A 20,061-nucleotide genomic window follows, 5' to 3' on the forward strand; every position below is an offset into this window, starting at 1 on the left:
CCAGTGTCCGAGGCATCTGTCTGCACAATAAAATCACTTTTGTAGTCAAGGGCCCTGAGGACAGGGACCTGGTACAGGGAGTCTTTTAAGCCATTGAAGTCCTTCTCACACTCCTCAAACCGAGAGACCTTCTGAGGCATCTTTGGAGTAATGAGAGCAGTCAGAGGGGCAGCTATGGTGCCATAGTCTGCCATGAAATTTCGGTAATACCCAGTGAGTCCTAAGAAGGCTCTCACTTGGGTTTGTGTAGTGGGAGTAGGCCAGTCTCGTACTTTACTGGGTAGAGGCTGAATCCTCCCTCCACCTACTTCATGCCCAAGGCAAACCACAGATTCTTGACCAATCAGGCACTTGCTGGCCTTTATGGTTAAGTGGGCCTTCTAAAAAGCCTGTAACACAATTCTAGGGTGCTCCACATGTTCCTCCCTGGTGACACTCAAGACTGCTATATCATCTAGATATGCTAAGCAGAATTCATCCATCCCATTTAGAACATGTTTCACAAGCCTCTGAAAAGTGTCAGGTGCATTTTTCAACCCAAAGGGCATTGCCCTGAACTGGTAACAGCCTTGTGGAGTTAAAATGCAGCCTTATCCTTGGCCTGCTCTGCTAGGGCTATTTGCCAATAACCTTCGGTGAGGTCAAATGTGCTGAGGTACTTGAGGCACCCAAGGTATCCACCAGCTCATCAGTTCTAAGTAGGGGGTGAGGATCTGTCTTGGTGACAGCATTCAGGGCCCTATAATCAACACGGAACCTGAGTTCAGAAGTACCAGCTTCTGGCACTAGAACTGTGGGATGCATTTAAAGGCCCAAACAGAAGTCCCTTTCATCTGAATGGCAGGCATTTAAACACTGCAACAAAAACGGCGTTTGCTTTTGTTTCAAGTAAAGTTAAAGAGCCATGTAGAAAGGGGCCTACCTGTCATTATCAATGGACATGCAGAAGTTTGATTTACAAAAGGAGGAATCAAAGAATCATGTAACATGTAACACAGGATTTTTCAACATTGAAAGCAAAAACAGCCTACACATGTGTTTGCAAATAAAAACTGCTTTAAAAATCCACAATGGGAAAAATATCACTGTTCACAGAAAAATGTCAGGAAAGCAAAACATGATGTGTGGGTTGACCAAAGCAATATATATCATGTTTCACCCAAAAAACTCCAGTGACATTTGAAGAGGCACTTACTTCAAGAAAAACCTGTTTCTGGCTGAGGGCAAAAACTTCACAAAGGAAACTCCACTTCCAGCTGGATGTCACTTCTCCCATCTAATGACCCAGCAATAAAATCTGGTGCTGCTAAGTGTCAAAATTCAGTATGCTCCAGACCTACGGAATAGGGAAGCAAGGACTTCAAGAGAAAGCCATCCTTGGCTGGAGCATGACTAAAAGGTGTGAATCCATGTTGCACCCACTTCAAAGAGACTTATAAAAACCTCTGGTCACATGCTGACCCAGGGGGACAGATGGCGGTGGGGGATGAAGCAGCCATCCCATTTGCTGAACAGGAACACTCAACATTAATTTAAGACTATTTCATTGTAAGCATTTCAGACAGCACCCATACTGTGGATTGATTTCATTTTTACACTATTTCATGTAGTTTCCAGGTGGTTTGGGGGAGTATGAAATGCATCTACCTGTGACTCTGGGAACTGTAATGGCCAGTTAGACTAGGTTTCTGGCTGATCTGAACATGTTACAAATGTGAGAGTTGGTGAAAAGGTGGAAAATGAAATTAGGAATATGCTTGATAACTTACATATTCATAACTGTTGTACATTTTATGAAAACAACAAAAATGTGACACATGGCCATGCTACGTCGTACGGATTTGGCGGTTGGCTTATCTAATTCCCCATGATCAGCTAAAACAGAAAATATGTTTCGTAGGGCAGTTGCTAGTACAATTAAGAAGTTGTGATACATAACTAGTTCTGCCAAAAAGTTGAAAGGAGAACAAAGGATGATGTTAAATGGGAAAAGACAGATGTTGCTCCAGAAAGGGTAACTGTCTAATCCTAGCAGCATGGATTATTGCAGGGTACTTCCTCTAGATTGTAAAATTGGTGAGGTAATTTCTCCTGTATAAGGGGGACTGTACTAGGAAAATGCACAAAAACCGGGGAGACAGAAAAAGGATGACGGAGACAAGGCTGCTAAAACTTACCATCTTTGAGAGTGGAGTGACCAGACCATTACCCTATCTTTCCAGAATGTCCTGAGGTGCAGCTGGCTTTCCTGAATCTTAAACAAAGGCTTGCTATGTTAGTAGCAATCACCCCAGTCCTAAATTGCATAAGCCCTTCATTCTTGTAGAATTGCATCTAATATTTTCCCCATTGAAAACACCAATTGCCCGTGTAGTTCAGTCATCTCCCCCTATAAGGATCTCTTGTTTGCTTGTGTATGTTAGCACATCCCGATTGAAAAAAATACTCATTTGTCTGTGTAAATCCTTAGTATTTTTGTAAAGTAAATCAATTAATTCACCCATTGAATTTCACAGAATCGTGATTGGTGGAATTCAAAACCAGCAATCTTGTTCCCAGTGTTTTAGTTAATTGTTGTAGTTATAAAGTGTTTCCCAAAAGAACTAATCCCATTGTGACCTGAGAAACAAATTAGTCCCTGTGTTTAAATTGTGCCCTGATAAATGAATTTCCATTTGACACTGTCATTTCTCTTTGCTCTGCCATCCTATTCCTAAAACCGATATTCCTTTTGTGAGCTATTCATTTGCCCACAGCCTACCTGTTAATTAAATAACTAAAAAATGATTTTCCTATTGTAAATTCCCCATTGCTCTGAGCTTGCCTGTCATTTGCAGCCTCAGTAAAAACAAATTCCATTTGTATTTTTCCTTTCCGTTGCCCACGTGTTGAATCTCCTAAAAAGCGATTTTTCCTACTCCTATTTCTGGTTTCCCTGGTGTGGTGATTAGTATTCTCTAAAACTCTGCCTGTCTCCTGTGTAAGCAGTATGAGTGTTTTTCTATTCTGTCCCCTAGCAGTTGAGAGATTTTTTTAAAAAAAACATTCTTCCATTGGTGCTCCAAAAAACGGATTTTCCCTGCCACTGCCTTTCATTCAAAGGAATAGAGTCCAATTGATGTTTGGGGGTTGAGTGTCGCGGGGGTGGGGGGTGGGGAGTACTTAACCATCATGCAATCATTTTGGTTGAATAGTTTTTGTCTTGCTAAAAAAATGTAGTATCACAGTATATCTTAAACTGGTTGCCTTCTAGAAGTCTTTGGGCCTCATTCCGAGGTGGGCACAAAGGGATACCGGGCACCGTTAAGGACATCTGTGCCGGTAATCCCTTTGCGCCCTATTCCGAGGTCCCTTAGCGGGTCCCGCAATGGCCGCCTGGTTTTACCAGGCGCCCTTGGCGGGAGCCGCTAAGGGGCCAGAGAGCTAATAACGGTAATGCAAATTGCGGTACCCTTATTAGCTACTTCCCCATTCCCAAGAGAGATGGTGGGGGGGGGCAGAACGTTGAGGTCCCATAAAATTAGACTGTAGAACCCCCAAAAATTGAATGTATGCCTAATAAATGAATTATTAAATGAGATGCTGGTAGCCTTGCTATGCCTGGGCATGAAGGCTATATTGAGCATGTCGTGAAGGGACTAATTACTCATAGCCTGGGACAAGATGTGGCCTTCTGTACCAGTGTCTTATCTTCGATTTTTAGCTAGCTCACCAATCCACAGCCCACTGTATCCTAGTGCTTTGCCCAGAAGTCCATTTATGGATATGAGGGATATGACATTGCTGGGGTAGACAGAGATGGAATTTGAGAAGTGCTCAGTTGATCGATGCCCCCCTAAAGATGTTCCAGTTTGGAGACCACCAGGGGGGGGAGCAGAGGAAATGGCTGCCTAAGCAGTCTTCTCCCTTACCCCCCAGAAGAGTAATGGCGGTGTAACGTGTGAACACATCAAGACTTACAAATAGCAGGAGCGAGTGGTGGAACGTAATGAGCATCAGAGTCCCAAAGAGTGAGGCTTGAGACTACTCTACGGCGGAGAACTGCGATATAAAACGATACATCGGGACATTGTTATGAACAACATCGTTATGAACATGCTGCACGGAACTACCCAAGCCAACACTGCTGAGGAAATTCTCACTGATAAAGACATTATGCTTTATTCACCCGGGGGCCTTTTCTTTGGCGGTACATGGGGGCGGGGGAGGGTTCTCAAGGCAAGACATGTTTTTGGTCTCCTCTACCCTTATCCCGTTAGTTAAGGAAATAGGAATTCTACCAAAAGCACTCGCAGATCAATCCCCTGTAAAACTAGAGAGACCCAGGGCGGGGCACTCTACGGCAGAAATCCCCCATGGAGATTCAACAAGGCGATCTTAACAGACATGGTAGCTGGTGCTTCAATAGAAGGGGCTATAACCCACTACTTTCACGAAAATATGACGGAGGGCATGGATATACGCAGTGTATGGGACACGGGGAAGGCAGTCTTCAGAGGAGTTATCATAGGGCAAACAATAGCATGGGGTAGGAATCAACATTCATGCCGGAGAGAGTTAGAGATGATAGTACAAAGGAGAGAGCAGACACACGCAAAGCAGGGAGGAAGACGTTCACTGAGAGACCATAGGATAGCTAGACAAGCCCTGGAACCTCACATGATGGAGACGGCAGCTCAATCATTACTCGGGACAAAACAATATTATTACTGCATGGGCAATAAGGTGAATAAACTACTGGCAGCGAATCTTAGGAAGGTGGCAACCCATAATTACATTGGGGCTTTGAGGTCTGAAGGTGGGAAGAGGGAGGTCACGGAGGCAGGGAAATTGAAGATTATGGAAGATATTCTTTAGTAAATCCTCCAACCCGCATCCAGTTAACACTACCCAAATCCAGAATTCCATGGACCAGGCACGTCTTCCCCCAAATCTCTGTGGCAATGAGGGAAACATCAGAGAATCCTTTAATGACCCAGGACGCGACCCAAGCCATACGTTCCCTTCCAGCAGGAAAGGCTCCTGGGCCGGAAGGGTTCCCCAATATTCTACAAAGCTTTTGCAGGGCCCTTACTCCCACAACTCTATTCAACTCTTTCTCCAAATCGGCAGAAATAACCAAATCAATGGCGGAATCCACAACCACACTGCTTGTGGAACCTAAGAGATATCCTGAGAACTGCACCTCCTATTGCCCCGTTTCCCTTTTGAACACTGACGCCAAACTCTATATTAAGATCTAGCCACTAGATTGAGCGAGGCCCTCCCTCATATAATCCATGAAGACCAAACGGGGTTAATTAAAAATAGAGAAGCCCATGACAACATTACAAGAGTAATAGATCTGATAGCACTGGTGCCGAAACTCCCGGGGTGACTATCACTTCTTTCCCTCGATGCCCATTGGGAGTATGTTGTGGGCCTTACTCCAAGCTATTTTACCAGCAAATGGGCTTGGGCCGGTCATTAGCAAACTAATACTGGCCATCTTCCAAATACCGTCCACAATAATCAAGGTTAATGACACCAAGACAGCCCCTATCCACTGGGCAGGGGAACAAGGCAGGGGTGCCTGCTTTCCCCACTCCCCCCCCCCCGGACCCCACTAATTTTTGCATTGGTTGTGGAACCCCTTGCACAAATGATCCGGAATACCCCCCCCTCATACTAAGCCTGACATATGAAGGCAACACACATAAAGTGGGGCTCTATGCTGACTGTCATTTGCTTTCTTCAAAAACCCTTGCAGTCAATCCCACCTCTGCTAATATCCCACAATTCTGGAAAGAGGCAAAAGCCACCCGGAACATATGGGGAAACACACATTTCATGGCTGGGAGGAGTCACAGCAGTAAAAATTACAGTCCTACCTAGACTTATTTATCTTTCAGGCTCTACCGATTATTAGCCCCAAAAAAAGAATCATCAGACTTGCAGAAAGCAGTGAGCCAATATATCTGAAAAAAGAAACCACCCAGAATTTCGCATCACACGCTTCTCAGATTGAAAGGGATGGTAGAACTGGGGGTCCCGCTGATACAGAGGTATTATCGTACAGCCCAGATTGCGCCAATGTTAGAGTGGGCACTGGTGGACAAGGGGGCAAAATGGAAAACAATAGAGCAAGATTGTAGCCGTGTTCCCTTGGCCCACCTGACATTCACATCTACAACTACTAGGGTTGGCTTGTTAAAATTCACTGGAACTACCCTCTGCATCTGGGATAAGGCTCATGCAAAGCTGGGGATTAATGGGGGACTGGGACCAATGTAAAGCGATCCGCGCATGCGCAAAGACGCTCGATCACGTGATCCCCCGCTCGCTTCGTGGGTCCTTTATTCTAATACCGGCGCAAGCGATCCGTACCGAAAAAATAACACCTGCGGTCTGCTAAACGAAGCGGGGAAGCTCCGGTCGCCCATAAACGAGCAAGATAACTCGTGGCCCCGGGCTCCCCGCTTCAAGTGTCTGCAACCCGAAAGCACGCTCGATCGAGCGAAAATACAATGCCCCTGACATAAACGATCTAGCACTCTGACCACAAAGTCCTTCCAAGTGCCCTAAATCAGCATTCACACTCCCAACACTTACTATGCCATGACAAAACACACCAAAAGGCACACCACCAACAACACGACTTATCTTCGAGGAAGCAGCAAAGAAAGAGGAAGGAGTCTGAGACAGGAAGTGAGATGGAGACCGAGGCAGAAGCGGATTGGTGTTCTGGAAGAGGTTTAAAACTACAAAGACTTTACAGAGTTGTTGGGGCTTGTAGTTTTTTCTGGGATTTGGTTCTTCCTATTTTAAGTTGTGTTTGGCAAACAGAAGAAAATTTGGAATTTTGGAAGTTTACAGTTTTAAATATTGGCTGCTATGGAAGTGGCAAAGAGTTTTAGCATAATGCTCGCCTCCGTGTCGTTAATAGAGTCAAGACTACCCGCGCTAGTCGCCTTGGTAATCTTCATTATTCAATCCATCCAGGACTCTTTTCTTACCACCATTCACCCCTCAGCTGCAGAGGGTTTACCTATGGTTCAGCTTGATCAGGCAGCCCTCATGGCACAAAATGCATCCCGGAAAATCGCAAGCCATGCGTTTTAGCCACCATAAATGCATCCCGGGAAATCGCAAGCCATGCGGCAAGCCGCCCAGAGGAGCTGAACCAGAACACTGCAAGTGTTGCAAGCAAATACTCTGCTGTCATGTTCATTATCTTGGAAACTATACTTGACCGTCTCAACTCTAAATGTGACATTATGGGGAACACCTTGATGAAAATTCAGGCCTCCTTGCTTCCCTCAATGGCTTGCGGGGAGAATGTATCCAAGGCAGTCTGTGTACTGGCCAAAGCTCAAGACAACTTCTCCACCCTACTAATGGAGCTTGTAAAAAGTCTAATGGAGAGCCCTCTGATGTGCATAAGGAAAAGAAACTACCTGAGAGTGGTCAGCGAGTAGCTGACTACTCGAAGATGAATACCACTGCATGGTATCTACAGGGAAAAAAAGCCCCCTGCTGAACAAGAAATTATGTACGAAGACCTGACCACAGCAAAGAAAAAGAGAGCTGTTACTGCAGCTGCCGAGACTATATGTACAAGCAAATAAATTGTGAAACAACATTGCAGATATGATGGCTATTCCTCATGTGATGCCTGAAAACCGCATATGTCTATCTAACTGCGCTATTATTTCACATACCAAAAACAATCAACCAGAAAATGTTGGCTCAAACTCTAACCTACTTTGAACCCATAAGGGCCAGCATAACATCAAGCAAAATGGCACCCAAAATCTTTCTAAAAAGGCCAGTGCCTGTAACAACAAAGCTCAAGGAGAAACCACATTTAATCTAGAAGAGCTGTTCCAAATGCGTCAACCACAAATGGAGACTGTGCCAGTGGCTACAGTGTCTAATGCCGCTCTGCAGACGTACTTGGGTAACTTTTTTTATCAAACAATAATACAAGTCTAATTATTTTAGTGCCTGCCCCTCCAGCTGTGCACAAGATCACTGCACTACAAGTGTGCAGCATATTTAGACAAGAGAAGTGTGCTTACATAAATCGATGCCGAGTATTAGAGCTAGTTCATTCTGTGATCCCTCTTTGATTCATAGATTCAAACGACATCAGTATCGTAGACCTATGTGATTCCGCCTGTAGGGATGAAACTGCAACTTCTAATGTTTTCTTCCATGCTGAGGGAACATTATCTAACGTCATGGAACACCGTCAAGCACTACTTAAATTGGGCTCTGATTGTACGGCAGTGGAAGCCTACGGTAGAACGGGGAAAAAGTCTCTAATGACAACTGCTATAGTAACAATATGATAACCAAAGACCTCAGTGACGAGGGGCACTGGGCCTGGCTAGCCAATCTGGTGGACCGACATGGTAGGCCTTGCTTAGTTCCTAATCCTGAATTATTATGCTGCTCCAATTTACTCAGCTAGAAAACTCGGGGCAACTCTCACCTATATGAACATAGAGGTCTTTTGTCACACATTGCCAAATTTGCCATAATTGCCCTAGAAGAGACTTGGCTTACCTCCCCACTAGTCCTAGACAGCTGGAATATTCTTTACTCCCCGGCCTCTCAGGGGCTGCAGGGTCGGCCAAAAGGGGCGTGGTTTGGGGGAGTCTGTAAGGAGCTGGGAATTGAGGTGGTTTTATCAGAACATAATTGTGTATTTAATTAACATCTATGACCCGCCCTACAAGTCCTATCATGCCCGGATACTGAAGTCTGTTAAAATGAAACTTACTAATCTTGGCAATAATTGCCCAATTTAGATTTGTGGAGATTTTAATGCTGGGATTCCCAACATGTCCCAAGTAACCTACTGGATCTCATTATTGAAGGCCAGTCGGCTAGACTGGCCTTCAATAAGTACACGTGTAGTAAGTAAGTTGGGCTAGTCTTTTATACTCGTATACATTTTGAAAAGGTTAATGGTCGCGTTCCCTCCGACATCTCCCCGAGCTACATGTCGGTGGGAAAGATAACCAGTAGTATAATTGACTGTGTATCTCTAATCCCAACAATGTAATTTTCGATATCTGTATAGGGAGTGAGAGCGATCATTGGCCACTGTTTGTTACCAGCCAAATTGACACTTGTGGATCTTGGCCAGTTATCAGTGAGCTAGCCTTAATGCCTTCTGTCATATTTGGAGCATCAACTGTAGCATGAATAACAATTCAGCTGTCATTAGTGCAATAACTCACTTTGAAGCCTGCATGGAATGTATTAAGAAACAACAATCACAATTGAATAGGTCCAAAAAGTAAACATGTGCTCACAGAATACTCCTCCTTTTCGTCAACCACTGCATAGAGAAAGAATTACGTATTCACGCTCTGTGGAATCGATCTTATTCTTTATGTCAAGGTTACCCAGTTAGACATACAATAGAAACTCATGAGCTAACATCACAAACTGAGTTGTTTGAATAAAAGTACAGAAAATATTTACACCACACGGAGCCAAGAATTTCTGGCACAACATTTTACAACAGACGTGTCCTATAAGATTCCGAACCACGTTTCAGAGGCTATTTGGTTATATACAAAAGAATTGCGATGACGTTTTTCAATTCAATCCTGTAAATCCTTGCGGGTGCTGGTCCCCGACGGGATGTGCAGCACACTATTGAAGATGGACCCAGTGATTTGGGCAGAATCCCTCAACTTGCTGTTTAGCTGGATTGGGTCTCTGCAGGTTATTCCCGATGGAGAGACAGTATAATTGTCCCCATTTTGAAGAAGGGTAGGCCCGAGAACCCAAGAAATGATGGTCTAATGGCGATGTTGAATACTTCAGCAAAGATATTTGCTCGAGTAATCTTGGCAGAACTAGAAGATTGGGTAGCGGCAAACAACATTACTCCGATAAATCAGACAGGTTTCCGGAAGGGATGTGATACTACCAGTTTGGTCCTTGTTATAATCATTCAGCAGGCCTGGTCTATCCATAAAACATCAGTATACGCCGCATTTATTGATTTTAATTCTGCGTTCGATACGGTGGACATGCCTAAACTACGGAACAAACTGAATGATTGGAACATTCCCCCGGGACTCCTTAAAATGATTATACTACTGCATGACTGCATGCGGGTGAAAGTCTGTATCGATCAGCAGGTGGGTAGGACCTCAGGTTGGGTGAGTACGAACAGGGGATTCAAACAGGGTTGTATGCTAGCACCCATGCTTTTTAATCTTTACCTGGCAGACCTTGAGGAGTTGGGGGGAGAATCTTGTTAATGACTCAGCAAACCCAACAAAACTGGGGGATGCCTCAATCCAGTGGGTGAGTTATGCTGACAACCATGTCATCCTAGATTCTACAACCTTAGGCCTGCAGGCGACCATGAACAGGTTGGCATCCTACGCAGAATATAGCCTCATAATTAACACGGGAAAAACAAAAATTGTGATTATTTTTGCAAAAGGGGTAGGAGAATTGAAGGACTGCCCTGAATGTTGGCGGGGCTGCTAAGGTGGAAGTGGATTCCTAATTCAAATATCTGGGGATATATTAGGACGCTGAGCTGCAGGGAACCCACCACCTGGAACATGTTGAACTGAAACTTCATCGCAACAGGTTTGTTAGGAACACTTTCTGGCAAGGTGGGATATTCCTTAAAACACCTTAAAACTGTATCAGGCAAAGATCGTGTCAACCATTCTCTATGGTGTTGAGATCTGGGCACTGTCTCTTGTAGACGGCATCTATTGAAAATTGAGACTGCTGGTAATACCTGGCTGACCAGGGCATCTAAACAAATTTTGAACTGGCCCCTTGTTAAATTTAAGAACTATACAAAGTCAGGTCTTGAATCAGATATATTTGAGCACTGTAAAACTAAGTTGGCCGGCAAATCTAAAACAGACGAACTGGGGTGTCAGGATACATTGAGAGCTTTGAATGATTATATTCCAGCTTCCCCACTTAACCAAAATGCATTATCCTGTGCACATTTCTAAGTCTGAAGCACTAGGAAACCAGCAAAATGCTGATTTAAAAAAAGTGACACCAGTCACTCATTGTACAGACAAAATATGCAACTCCTTGTAAAAACGGAATGTAAAGACTGGTAGGGGGTGTCTGTACTTCTGCTCCCTATATGGTAGGAGAGAGGCACAGAAGACCCCAGCCAAGATTCTCTATTACAGTAGCAATGGACGAGCAATCAAGGCCTAGCTTCTCAGGAGGTGATGCAGGCTGGTTCTTAAGTACAGTGTAGTCCCCAAGCCCCCACAAAGGAATGTCCGCACACTGTATTGGTTAGAACACAGTCTTTATATAATCAATATTCAAGGTTATGTACACTTATCATAATAACTCACTTTGTACTTAGGAAAATCAGTAATGGCACATATATACAATTCTAAAGTGGTACCACCCTATGTATTAGATCTCATGAATAGTGCATCAACAATACTGTAACAATGTCACACAGATCAATAGAGTGAAACCAGCAGTAGAGAGAGGAGAGAAAATAAGATGGTTGAACAAATAGGCAGAATACCACTAGACACAGTTCTGTGTGGAGATCCCCCCCCCACCTGGGCAACCTGTAAAATAAAGAGATAGCACAAGCCCAGTCCATGTATTGTTCTGCAAGTCTTATTCCCTCCTATAATGTTTTTACCCCCCCAATGTACCTGGTGGAGTCGAGTTCTTCGAAGAGGCGTCGACAGATCCTTCTTGAGCGACCCCCTTTCAAGCGGGTGTCACGGATCGTCGAGAAGCGTCGAGGAACTCGGCGTTCGGCGTCAGGGAATCGACGGCCCTTCTTGAATGTCTTCCCTTTCAAGCGGGAGACACGGGGCGTCGAACGTCCGACGACAAACAGGGTAGAACGGCGTCAATGAGGCAGCAGCTTCGATCCAAGCGGTGCTCGTCGACGACAGAGCGTTGGCGTCCTGCAAGGCAGAGGTGTGCGGGGCACCTCGATGACAATTGTTCTGGACCGCAAAGATTGTGAAGACGGGGCCCAGCAAGGGCGTCGAGTCGTTCGAGGCTTTGTGGTCTTCGGGTGGCGGGAAACCCACCGGCAGGTTTCTCCTCGGCGCGTTGGTCGTCCTCGACTTTCTCCGGCAGGATAAAGCGGTCGACGGTGCGGACGAGGGAGTCCTTCGATTCAAATGTTCTTAGGCAAGGAGCGGACGGCTCCGGTCGTCGGCGGCACGGCGTCAAGTGGTTCCCAGGCTGGGCAACACAACTTCGACGGGCCTCCAGCGGTTACACAGACCTGCGAACCCTGGTCGACGGCAATGGACTTCGACGGCGGCGATGTCCAGGTGCTTCACTTCGATCTCCTCGGCTGTCCCGTCTCGGGTCGGCAGCCTTTCGAGGGTCTGACTTCCAGGGCGCTTCGGCGAAGATGTAGCGGTGCTCAATGATCCCTCGGAGCACGGGAAGAGGGTGCCTTACCAGGTCCTCTCTCGGGTCAGTCCTCGACGAATTCGGCAGCTTTCAGATCGGTCGAAGCAAATGCAACAGCAAGTCTTCTTCTTCCAGCTGGACGTCGAGGATCAGCAGTTCCAGTTACTCTTAGAGTGGAGACTCAGCTTCTGAACGCTTCTGAACAATTTCCAGTGGTGAGAGGTCCCCAGATATACTATTCTGCCTCTCATCCACACTGCTGGCACACACTCAGCAGCCAATCACACAGAAGGGCATTCATGCAGTCAGTCAGCCAATCAGGCACACAGTGCATTCAGGCCACACTCCTCCCTTTCAGACACTCGCAACAAGGAATGTGGATTGGGACAAGTACCCAGCCATTCAACACTACACACTGCATTCAGGCCAGTTTCGGGCAGGGCTGTCTCAGTCTTTGTCTCTCATGCCAGAAACCAGACAACCACAACAAGGAGTGTATATTGGTCACACACTCCATTCACCCCGGTCCCACCCACAGGAGGTACCCACAACACACAGTCACTGGGAAGGCTCCAGTCAGTCTAGCTGGGCCTTCACAACACCACCATATATGTAACTTCCACCCAACAGCCAGTCAGGGGGAAGGGACAGAGTCAGGGCTTCCCAGGACTTTGGGAAAACAAGGTAACAGGCAATAGAAAGCAAGAGGCCACAGGGACCATCTTGTTTCCTATCAGGAATCAACTGATCCCAATGGCAGGGCCTGGGTATCCCAAAATTGAGGACACCCAGAGCACCTGTCAAATTCAGCATGGAGCTGCCACCAGCCCATACCCTGCTCTGTGGGCCACCCACAGGTGCCCAAAAACATACACTAGGGGCACAGGGTTGTACCCCCCTACCCATGGGTGCCATAAGGGTATGCCATGGGTCTGTTCACCAAACCAAAAGAGAGCTGCACTGCCAGGAGTCCCACATGGACTCCTGGGCAGAAAACATGACAGAACACACGATAAAAAGCAGTAAAGGACAAGGATTCAGAGGCCCTGTCCCTCTGATGCATTTCCAGCATCACACGGAACATCCCATCACTAAGCAACCATGCCATCAAATGTAGGAGATTATTTCTTTCCCTTCATATACCTGTGTAGAAATGGACAGGGATACTGGCAGAGTATCCCTGTCCCAAAAGTATGGGCACCTGAGCTCTCAAACCTCTTGGTTAATAGGGTTTTATACAATGCATCAAACAGAAAATTCTGTTAAATAGATTCAACCCAGTGACATGCAACCGGAGGGTAGGGGAGGGGAGGGGAGGGGAGAGGAGAGGAGAGACTCACTCGGAGTGGCAGTGATTTTTGTATGAACTACCATAATTTACCCTGACCATGAACTGTTCGCAGCTCAGGTAACGTTAAATTGTGGCAGCCATGTGGTGCTGAGCCTCCTTTGCTAAGATGGTCACTGCTCTTCTTTTTTTGCCATTTCTTTGTGAACAGGGACTTCTTGATTTTTTTCTCTGCGTGCCAAACCAGGTTTGGTCGCTTTGTTCATTTGCCTTTGGCGGGCTTCAGGAGTGAAACCCACCGCTGGCTCCAGAGTGTCTGGGGTAGGCAGGAAGTTAGGGAGGTGCCTGAAACACCCTGTGCTTAGTCTCCTAGGAGACCCAAATGCACTCTGTGGTGATTGGCTGACTGACTGACTGACTGTCTGGCAAGGACAGCCACCCTGCTGGGTGAGTGACAGCTAGGCTGGAATGAATGGGAGAGAACTGAATAAAAGGAGAGTCTTTTGGCTTGGAAGGCAGAGTCGACCACTGGACGAAGGAACCGAAAGAAGAGCTTGAATAGGATGCCTGCTGCAACTCCTGGACCCTGCCCGGTGAAGGCCTGCTGCAGTGACTACTTGCCAAGTTTGCATTGACAGAGAAGCCCTGCAAGGACGACTTCTCCCTTTTGAGTTGGTGGGACCAATCCACTCCCAAGTAAGCCACCTGGACACCCATCTCGGAGCTGGTTGAATTTCCTCAGAGTTGCCGCAGGAAACCATAGAGCCCGGTAGCGGGACACCAGATTGTGTACGTTGCTTGTAAGCTGGCCTAAAGCTTTTGGAAGATCCTCTGGACTCCAACAAAGCAGGACTGACCAGGCCTGACCCACCTCCTCCCCCCTCACTCCCACCCCCCCCCCTTCAGTTGAGTGTGGGACCTCAGATGTGAGGAAACTCCACCTTGACAGCCAGGAACTGCGCTTATTGCTATTTGCTGTACCGCAAGGAGCTGAAACGCCAAACAGCCACTGAAAGTAAAGTTTGCCGGTTGCCAGTTGTGCCAGTGCAGTGCCTGACGTCTTCCCTCTGTCCCCTCGACTAGGGCCCAGGAACAGTGCGACCTGCAGAGCTGCACAGGAACAGAAGTCTTCAGCTGCATCTTTTCTTCTTTACCAAGGTACTGTAAAACAAGTCTAAGAGAATTTACCTCTTACTGTAGAAGTGCTTGTAACTTCCACAACTCACAAGTCTAATCAGCTGGTGGCTCTACAATTGATTCTTCTTTTCTTCAAAGATTCATAAGAACTTGTGCAAAGACTTTTCCATTACTTACCAGAAGAGCTTTATCCTATCCAAAACTTTTGCCCATTGACTTTGACTTAGCCTATTGAATTGAATGAGTCTTCTAGTGGCCTCTAAAAGTATTTGCCCTGCTTATGACTATTTGTAATTTCTTGTGTTCTAATAACCTTTTGCCTTTTACCAAACTTTCTGAATGCCAACAGTATGATATTAAAGTCCCCAGCACCCTTGTTGCTGAAGTCACCTGCGGGTGTAGGTTGTGTCTCTGGGCCATCCCAAAAGGGTCTTGTCTGATTCAGAAACTCAGAGTGTGCAGTATTGAAGTATATTTGTATGTTTCTATTCTATTGCTCCCTTCTGAAGAAGGTGTTATAACTGACCGATAAATTATGAATTGGTTATGCAAGAAACCTTGAGTGTAAGAGATTTATTTGAATACATGTAACTGTGAATCTTTGTGTAACTGCACTACAGCTCACATTTCCCCTCTTGAGATATTCCTGGCTGCTCAACACGCTACCAAAACTGTGTAGTACAAGCTTATACCAAACGTTGGGTTGCCTATACCTCTATTCATAGTTGCTTGTAGTGTTCCCAGAGGGTGAGGCCAACATGGAGCAGAAAGGGGGAACTATCCCATTCTCAAATGGTTTTGGCTAAATCCCAAGTTATATGGGGTGTCTGAGGAAAGGCATGAATGAGCGCCGTCCACCGACCAGGTGAAGGAGAACATGTCAATTCCTATGCCCCTGGGTCCCAGAATCTGCTACAGAAGAGGGGTAGCTTTGTGTTGGAGGGAGAAACTTAAAGGCCTAACTAAAGGACACCATAGCGGTGCACACCTCAAATGTTTTGGGTGTCAAAAGGGTCTTGGGTAGCTGGTAACAGTGGACCCAGAATCTCAGCTACAATAGTCTTTTCCCTATGGAAGATGAATGTTAAGAGGGATGCTAGTTGATCCAACTGCTCAGGAACTGATTGGATGGCCACAGAAGGCTGGGTGAATGTTGGTTGTCCATTTTCCCTTGTTGCTTTAAACTTTTGTCGTCAAATTGGCTGTACTAGGCTTGACATCTGAAGGAGATGAGCTTAACCCTTAACGAGCCATGAAAATGTATTTAAGCGCTCTCCAGTTTACCAAATGGGAGAACTCTGCCCCTATCCACCTCCCTAGAAGAGAATTGGGACCAAGTGTTTCTCCCCACTCCACTAGATTGGCATTTTAGGTGATGATTAAGTGGTAGGGGATCTTGCCCACTTCCTAGAATGCCAGGGTTAGGCATTACTGTTGTTCATTTATCGGAAAACGGTAGGTCTTGGCCACAGTCTGAATTCTATTACACAGGACACGATATAAGCTACCAAGTGAAGGAGGTGTATCCTTGTACAAAAGATGATGATAGAAACATGGCTGCCAGATCACCATTAACCCATGGGAACATTCAGACAGTAGTATGCAAGGATGGGAGACTGGCTTGTAGATCTTTCAGATACTGTCCCGGCGAGAAATGCCCATCCCAGGTCTGTTTGAAAAAGTGCCCCTATAAAGGTAATGGTTGAGACAGAATTATTGAGGAATCGCCTCTGTTGAACAGTGATTCGGAAGCCTAGACGGTTCAGGGTCAAGTTTTGGAGGAGATGTGTGCGAAGAAGGACGGAGTTGAAGACAATGTGGCTGATGGTGGTGAGGGATGGGCAGCTGATTTCTGTAAGTTCTCTGCCTTGTCATGTAAGCGGATATGCCTTCTTCCCAAACCTGTGGTACTATAAAACCAAAGCTGTTTGGTCTGAATCCATTAGGTACTCTGGATGAGGAGTTGTAATAGACTCAAGCAGATGACGCTGAGACAAGCAGATGCGAGTATACCCATGCTCCCTAATATTCTCAGGAGTTGTGAAGCCTACAAGGCTATGTTCAAAAGCTAATCGACTGACAAAGAGTAAGAGTGATGATGGATGTCGGGCTAATTGAGTGGGAAGCTATGTTCAAGACAGCCTACAAGCACCTTGGTTGCCAGCTTGTGCGCTGCTAGCGAGTGGAATATTCCAGAAGAGTACAAGTGTGCCAACCAATTATGGAAGGCCACGTAGCAAAGAGCCCTATAGTTTGAGAAACAATTGATCGTTGTGTATTTTGTGACGATGTAGACGACTTGCATTAGAGGAGGGTTTAGGTGCCCACCTGACAGTAGAAACCCAATCACAACTTCAACCCCCATAGAAAGTATATGTAGATGTTTCTGTGTTACTCTTATCACAGCCTCAAATATGTTTTACAAGTTGCCATGTAGTATGACATCAATGATGACGAATATTTAGTATTTAAGTATGTTTTTTTTAATGAAATGCTGTGTGACATCTGCTGATGTCCGTTGTACTCCCTGTATTAGATACCCTGTTTTAGATACTTGTTAATGAAAGTGTACACCTTGCCAACTTCTTGAGTCAACCTTATTATTGGTGTTTGAGTAATTTCTGCATTCCCGTCCTTCCCATAAGAACACCACGTTGTCTTAAAGAGCCCTTTATCCGGGTTCAAGTCTGATCCTTGAGTATTACTGAAGTTCCCTTCGAAATGACATGGTCACTAAAAAACAGCTTAACGGATGATGGTCAAAAAATGCCTAAATAATTCTGGACCTGAAGATGCAGGTGAGAGGCTTAAAATCTTCAGCTACTGCCCAATGTAGTCCAGAACATCCCGTGGGAATATTTTCAAAGTTCTCCTAACGGGACTCCTCAACCCTGTCAGCAGGGACTAGGTTACATGGCTTTAGCCACTGCAGCCTACGTCGAAGCATCAATCTGGTCTACAGGCAGTCCTGAGGAGGTTGGATCCCCAGGGACCGGTGAATCCCAAGAGACGGCCTTCAGTGTCTGGTTGCATTTCCCTCTAGACATTGTTTAATCGGATGGAAGAGGAGAGGGATGGTTGCATGTCATTCTGCCAACCTATTGACTCAAAAGGAGCAGGAAACATTAGTAAGGGGGAGGGGGAATCACAGCCTCCAGCATTGCCACTATATACTGTTAGCACTGCAGGGATGCCAGCTAGGAGTCCACGTTAGTGTGACCTTCACCATGCAGGTAAGGGCTTGAATAGACCCAAAAAAAAGAACAGCTAAAGATCCGCCATCCCAGTACCAAAGCCCCTGTCGGACCTGAGACTGTCAAACCAGGCGGTAATTGGGACAAGATCCCTTCTTATGGACCTGAGCTGGGACTAAGCGCTAAGTTCTCGTCGACCAGCCAAAGCCTTTCCGTGGGTGCAGACGTATCTCCCGTAATAAGGACTATGTTGAGGAAGAAGGGAGAAGGAGAGTAATTTAAAATACTTTCAAGCACGGGCATCAATGTAAAATTACTGTTCAGCTACTCCAAACAAAACAATCCAGTAGAAGCCTAGGAACTGACCTCTGAGTAAGAGAATTAGTGAGAGCTCTTTTAGAAATGTAACCTGTTTTTTGTCCTTCGTTTCTTTTATTATTTATGAAGCGCAAATTGTGGCAACACATGATGGTTGCTGCAAGTACTAACGACGAAATAAAACCAAAAAGAAATTCTGAAAAGACATCCAAGTTAAATAAGAAATAAAATCGAATACATTACAGGAAAGAAAAAAATGGGAATAACATTTGAAAGTGTCAAATCCGTAAAGCGGGTATAAATACAGTTTTTTCTTTTTAGGATGAACAGAGAACAGTGACCAAGAATTTCAGAAGAAGAGACAATACATATAACATGGAGGCTGAGGTAAGAGTTGATTTTTCTTTTTTTTTTTTTTTTAACGGACCTCTGCATGCAATGCAATAGTGCACTTGGAGTTTACAGGGCATTATTGCAAAGGAAACTTTCACACCTCTCTGATTTCCATAGGTTTGTCTACTTTTCAAAAAAGGTATTAGTGTTGCTCGGCTTTTGTGGATGCTGGCTGCAGGTACACCACAAATTAATGGTTTTTTGCTTGCGTGTATTCAGGAGTCAGTCCAGACCATTGTAGCAATTGGACGTTTTATGTTTGCCCACTTCAAACGGAGCCACTGATGTTGGTAATGACTGTCCATTTGTATACGTTGGAATGAAAGAGAGAAGTCCTTATATTACATGCTTGCTACTCGGGCAAACACAGGAGGCCACAGGTAATTACAGTTAACGGACCAAAAGAATTGTCCAGTGTTTAGTTAAATGGGTTTCCTTTTTGCTTAATAACACTGGCATATTATTTGTAGGCAATGGAGGGCCTGCACTGTGGGGAAGTTATTATGAAAACATAAGCTTCTTTTCGCTCAAACTAGCATTTCATTGAAGGGTTCAGAGGATATCAATCTATGGTCTGTTTTGTTAAATAAGGTTACCTCAGCTAGTTGACCCATCGCAGACTCGTTAGTCTAGCAGAGTGAACAGATTCGATTTTCATATATGCTTGATCATCTAAATAATATTTGTTTCATGTGACACCAATGACTTGTTTATTTTTACAAAAGACCCTTTTGTATTTGAGAACATTCAAACTCAGAAAACTGCTGAGGTCAAAGTCACGTGGTTGCTTGTTTTTTACAGGCATAATTCATTTTTCATGTTACCCTTGTGATTTTCGTTAAGCCTTCTTGAATATGGTGTCTAACTAATCGTTGGAAGTTTCAAGATATAACAAACCTGATTTTATGCTCCTAGTCATATCGTGTACCCTTTTTCCCAATCACATCTATGCTATGCTGTGCTGTTTTTATTTCAGAATTATTTTTTATATAATACTGCACAATCAGTCAAAAATGTCCTCGGAAAATATGCATTTTTCTCGTTCACAGGTCTGTGTTACATTTGATGATTTTGAAAGAATGCAGACTGTCTGTAACCTACTTGTGGAAAAGCTTGATATGTCTGTATCCATCTCGTCCCCAAATTTCTATCACACACCAGAATCTGTGGAGAGCCTTCGGTAAGCTTTGCAACTAATGACATCTTGCCACTATAATTAATGCATGGTTTGCTCCTCCCTCCTCTCCTCTCCTCTCATTGGTGCTTATTCACCTTCTAGCACCCTTTATCCCCTCACAGCTTTGCCTTGCTGTTCTGTGGCCGCCTTGTGTTCAC

General features: G+C 45.2%; 1 protein-coding gene across 1 annotated transcript in view; it reads left to right on the plus strand.

Moving 5' to 3' along the window:
* Positions 1-20,061, plus strand: part of IRAK1BP1 (interleukin 1 receptor associated kinase 1 binding protein 1) — a 47,196-nt gene that overhangs the window by 20,026 nt on the left and 7,109 nt on the right. Inside the window, exons 2-3 of the mRNA XM_069606288.1 lie at positions 18,655-18,720; positions 19,776-19,906. Of these exons, the coding sequence (XP_069462389.1) occupies positions 18,655-18,720; positions 19,776-19,906 (197 nt within the window). The remainder of the gene's footprint in view (positions 1-18,654; positions 18,721-19,775; positions 19,907-20,061) is intronic.

The sequence above is a fragment of the Ambystoma mexicanum genome, chromosome 4p, assembly GCF_040938575.1.
Source record: "Ambystoma mexicanum isolate Mex_15411 chromosome 4p, UKY_AmexF1_1, whole genome shotgun sequence".
Taxonomy (NCBI): Eukaryota; Metazoa; Chordata; class Amphibia; order Caudata; family Ambystomatidae; genus Ambystoma; species Ambystoma mexicanum.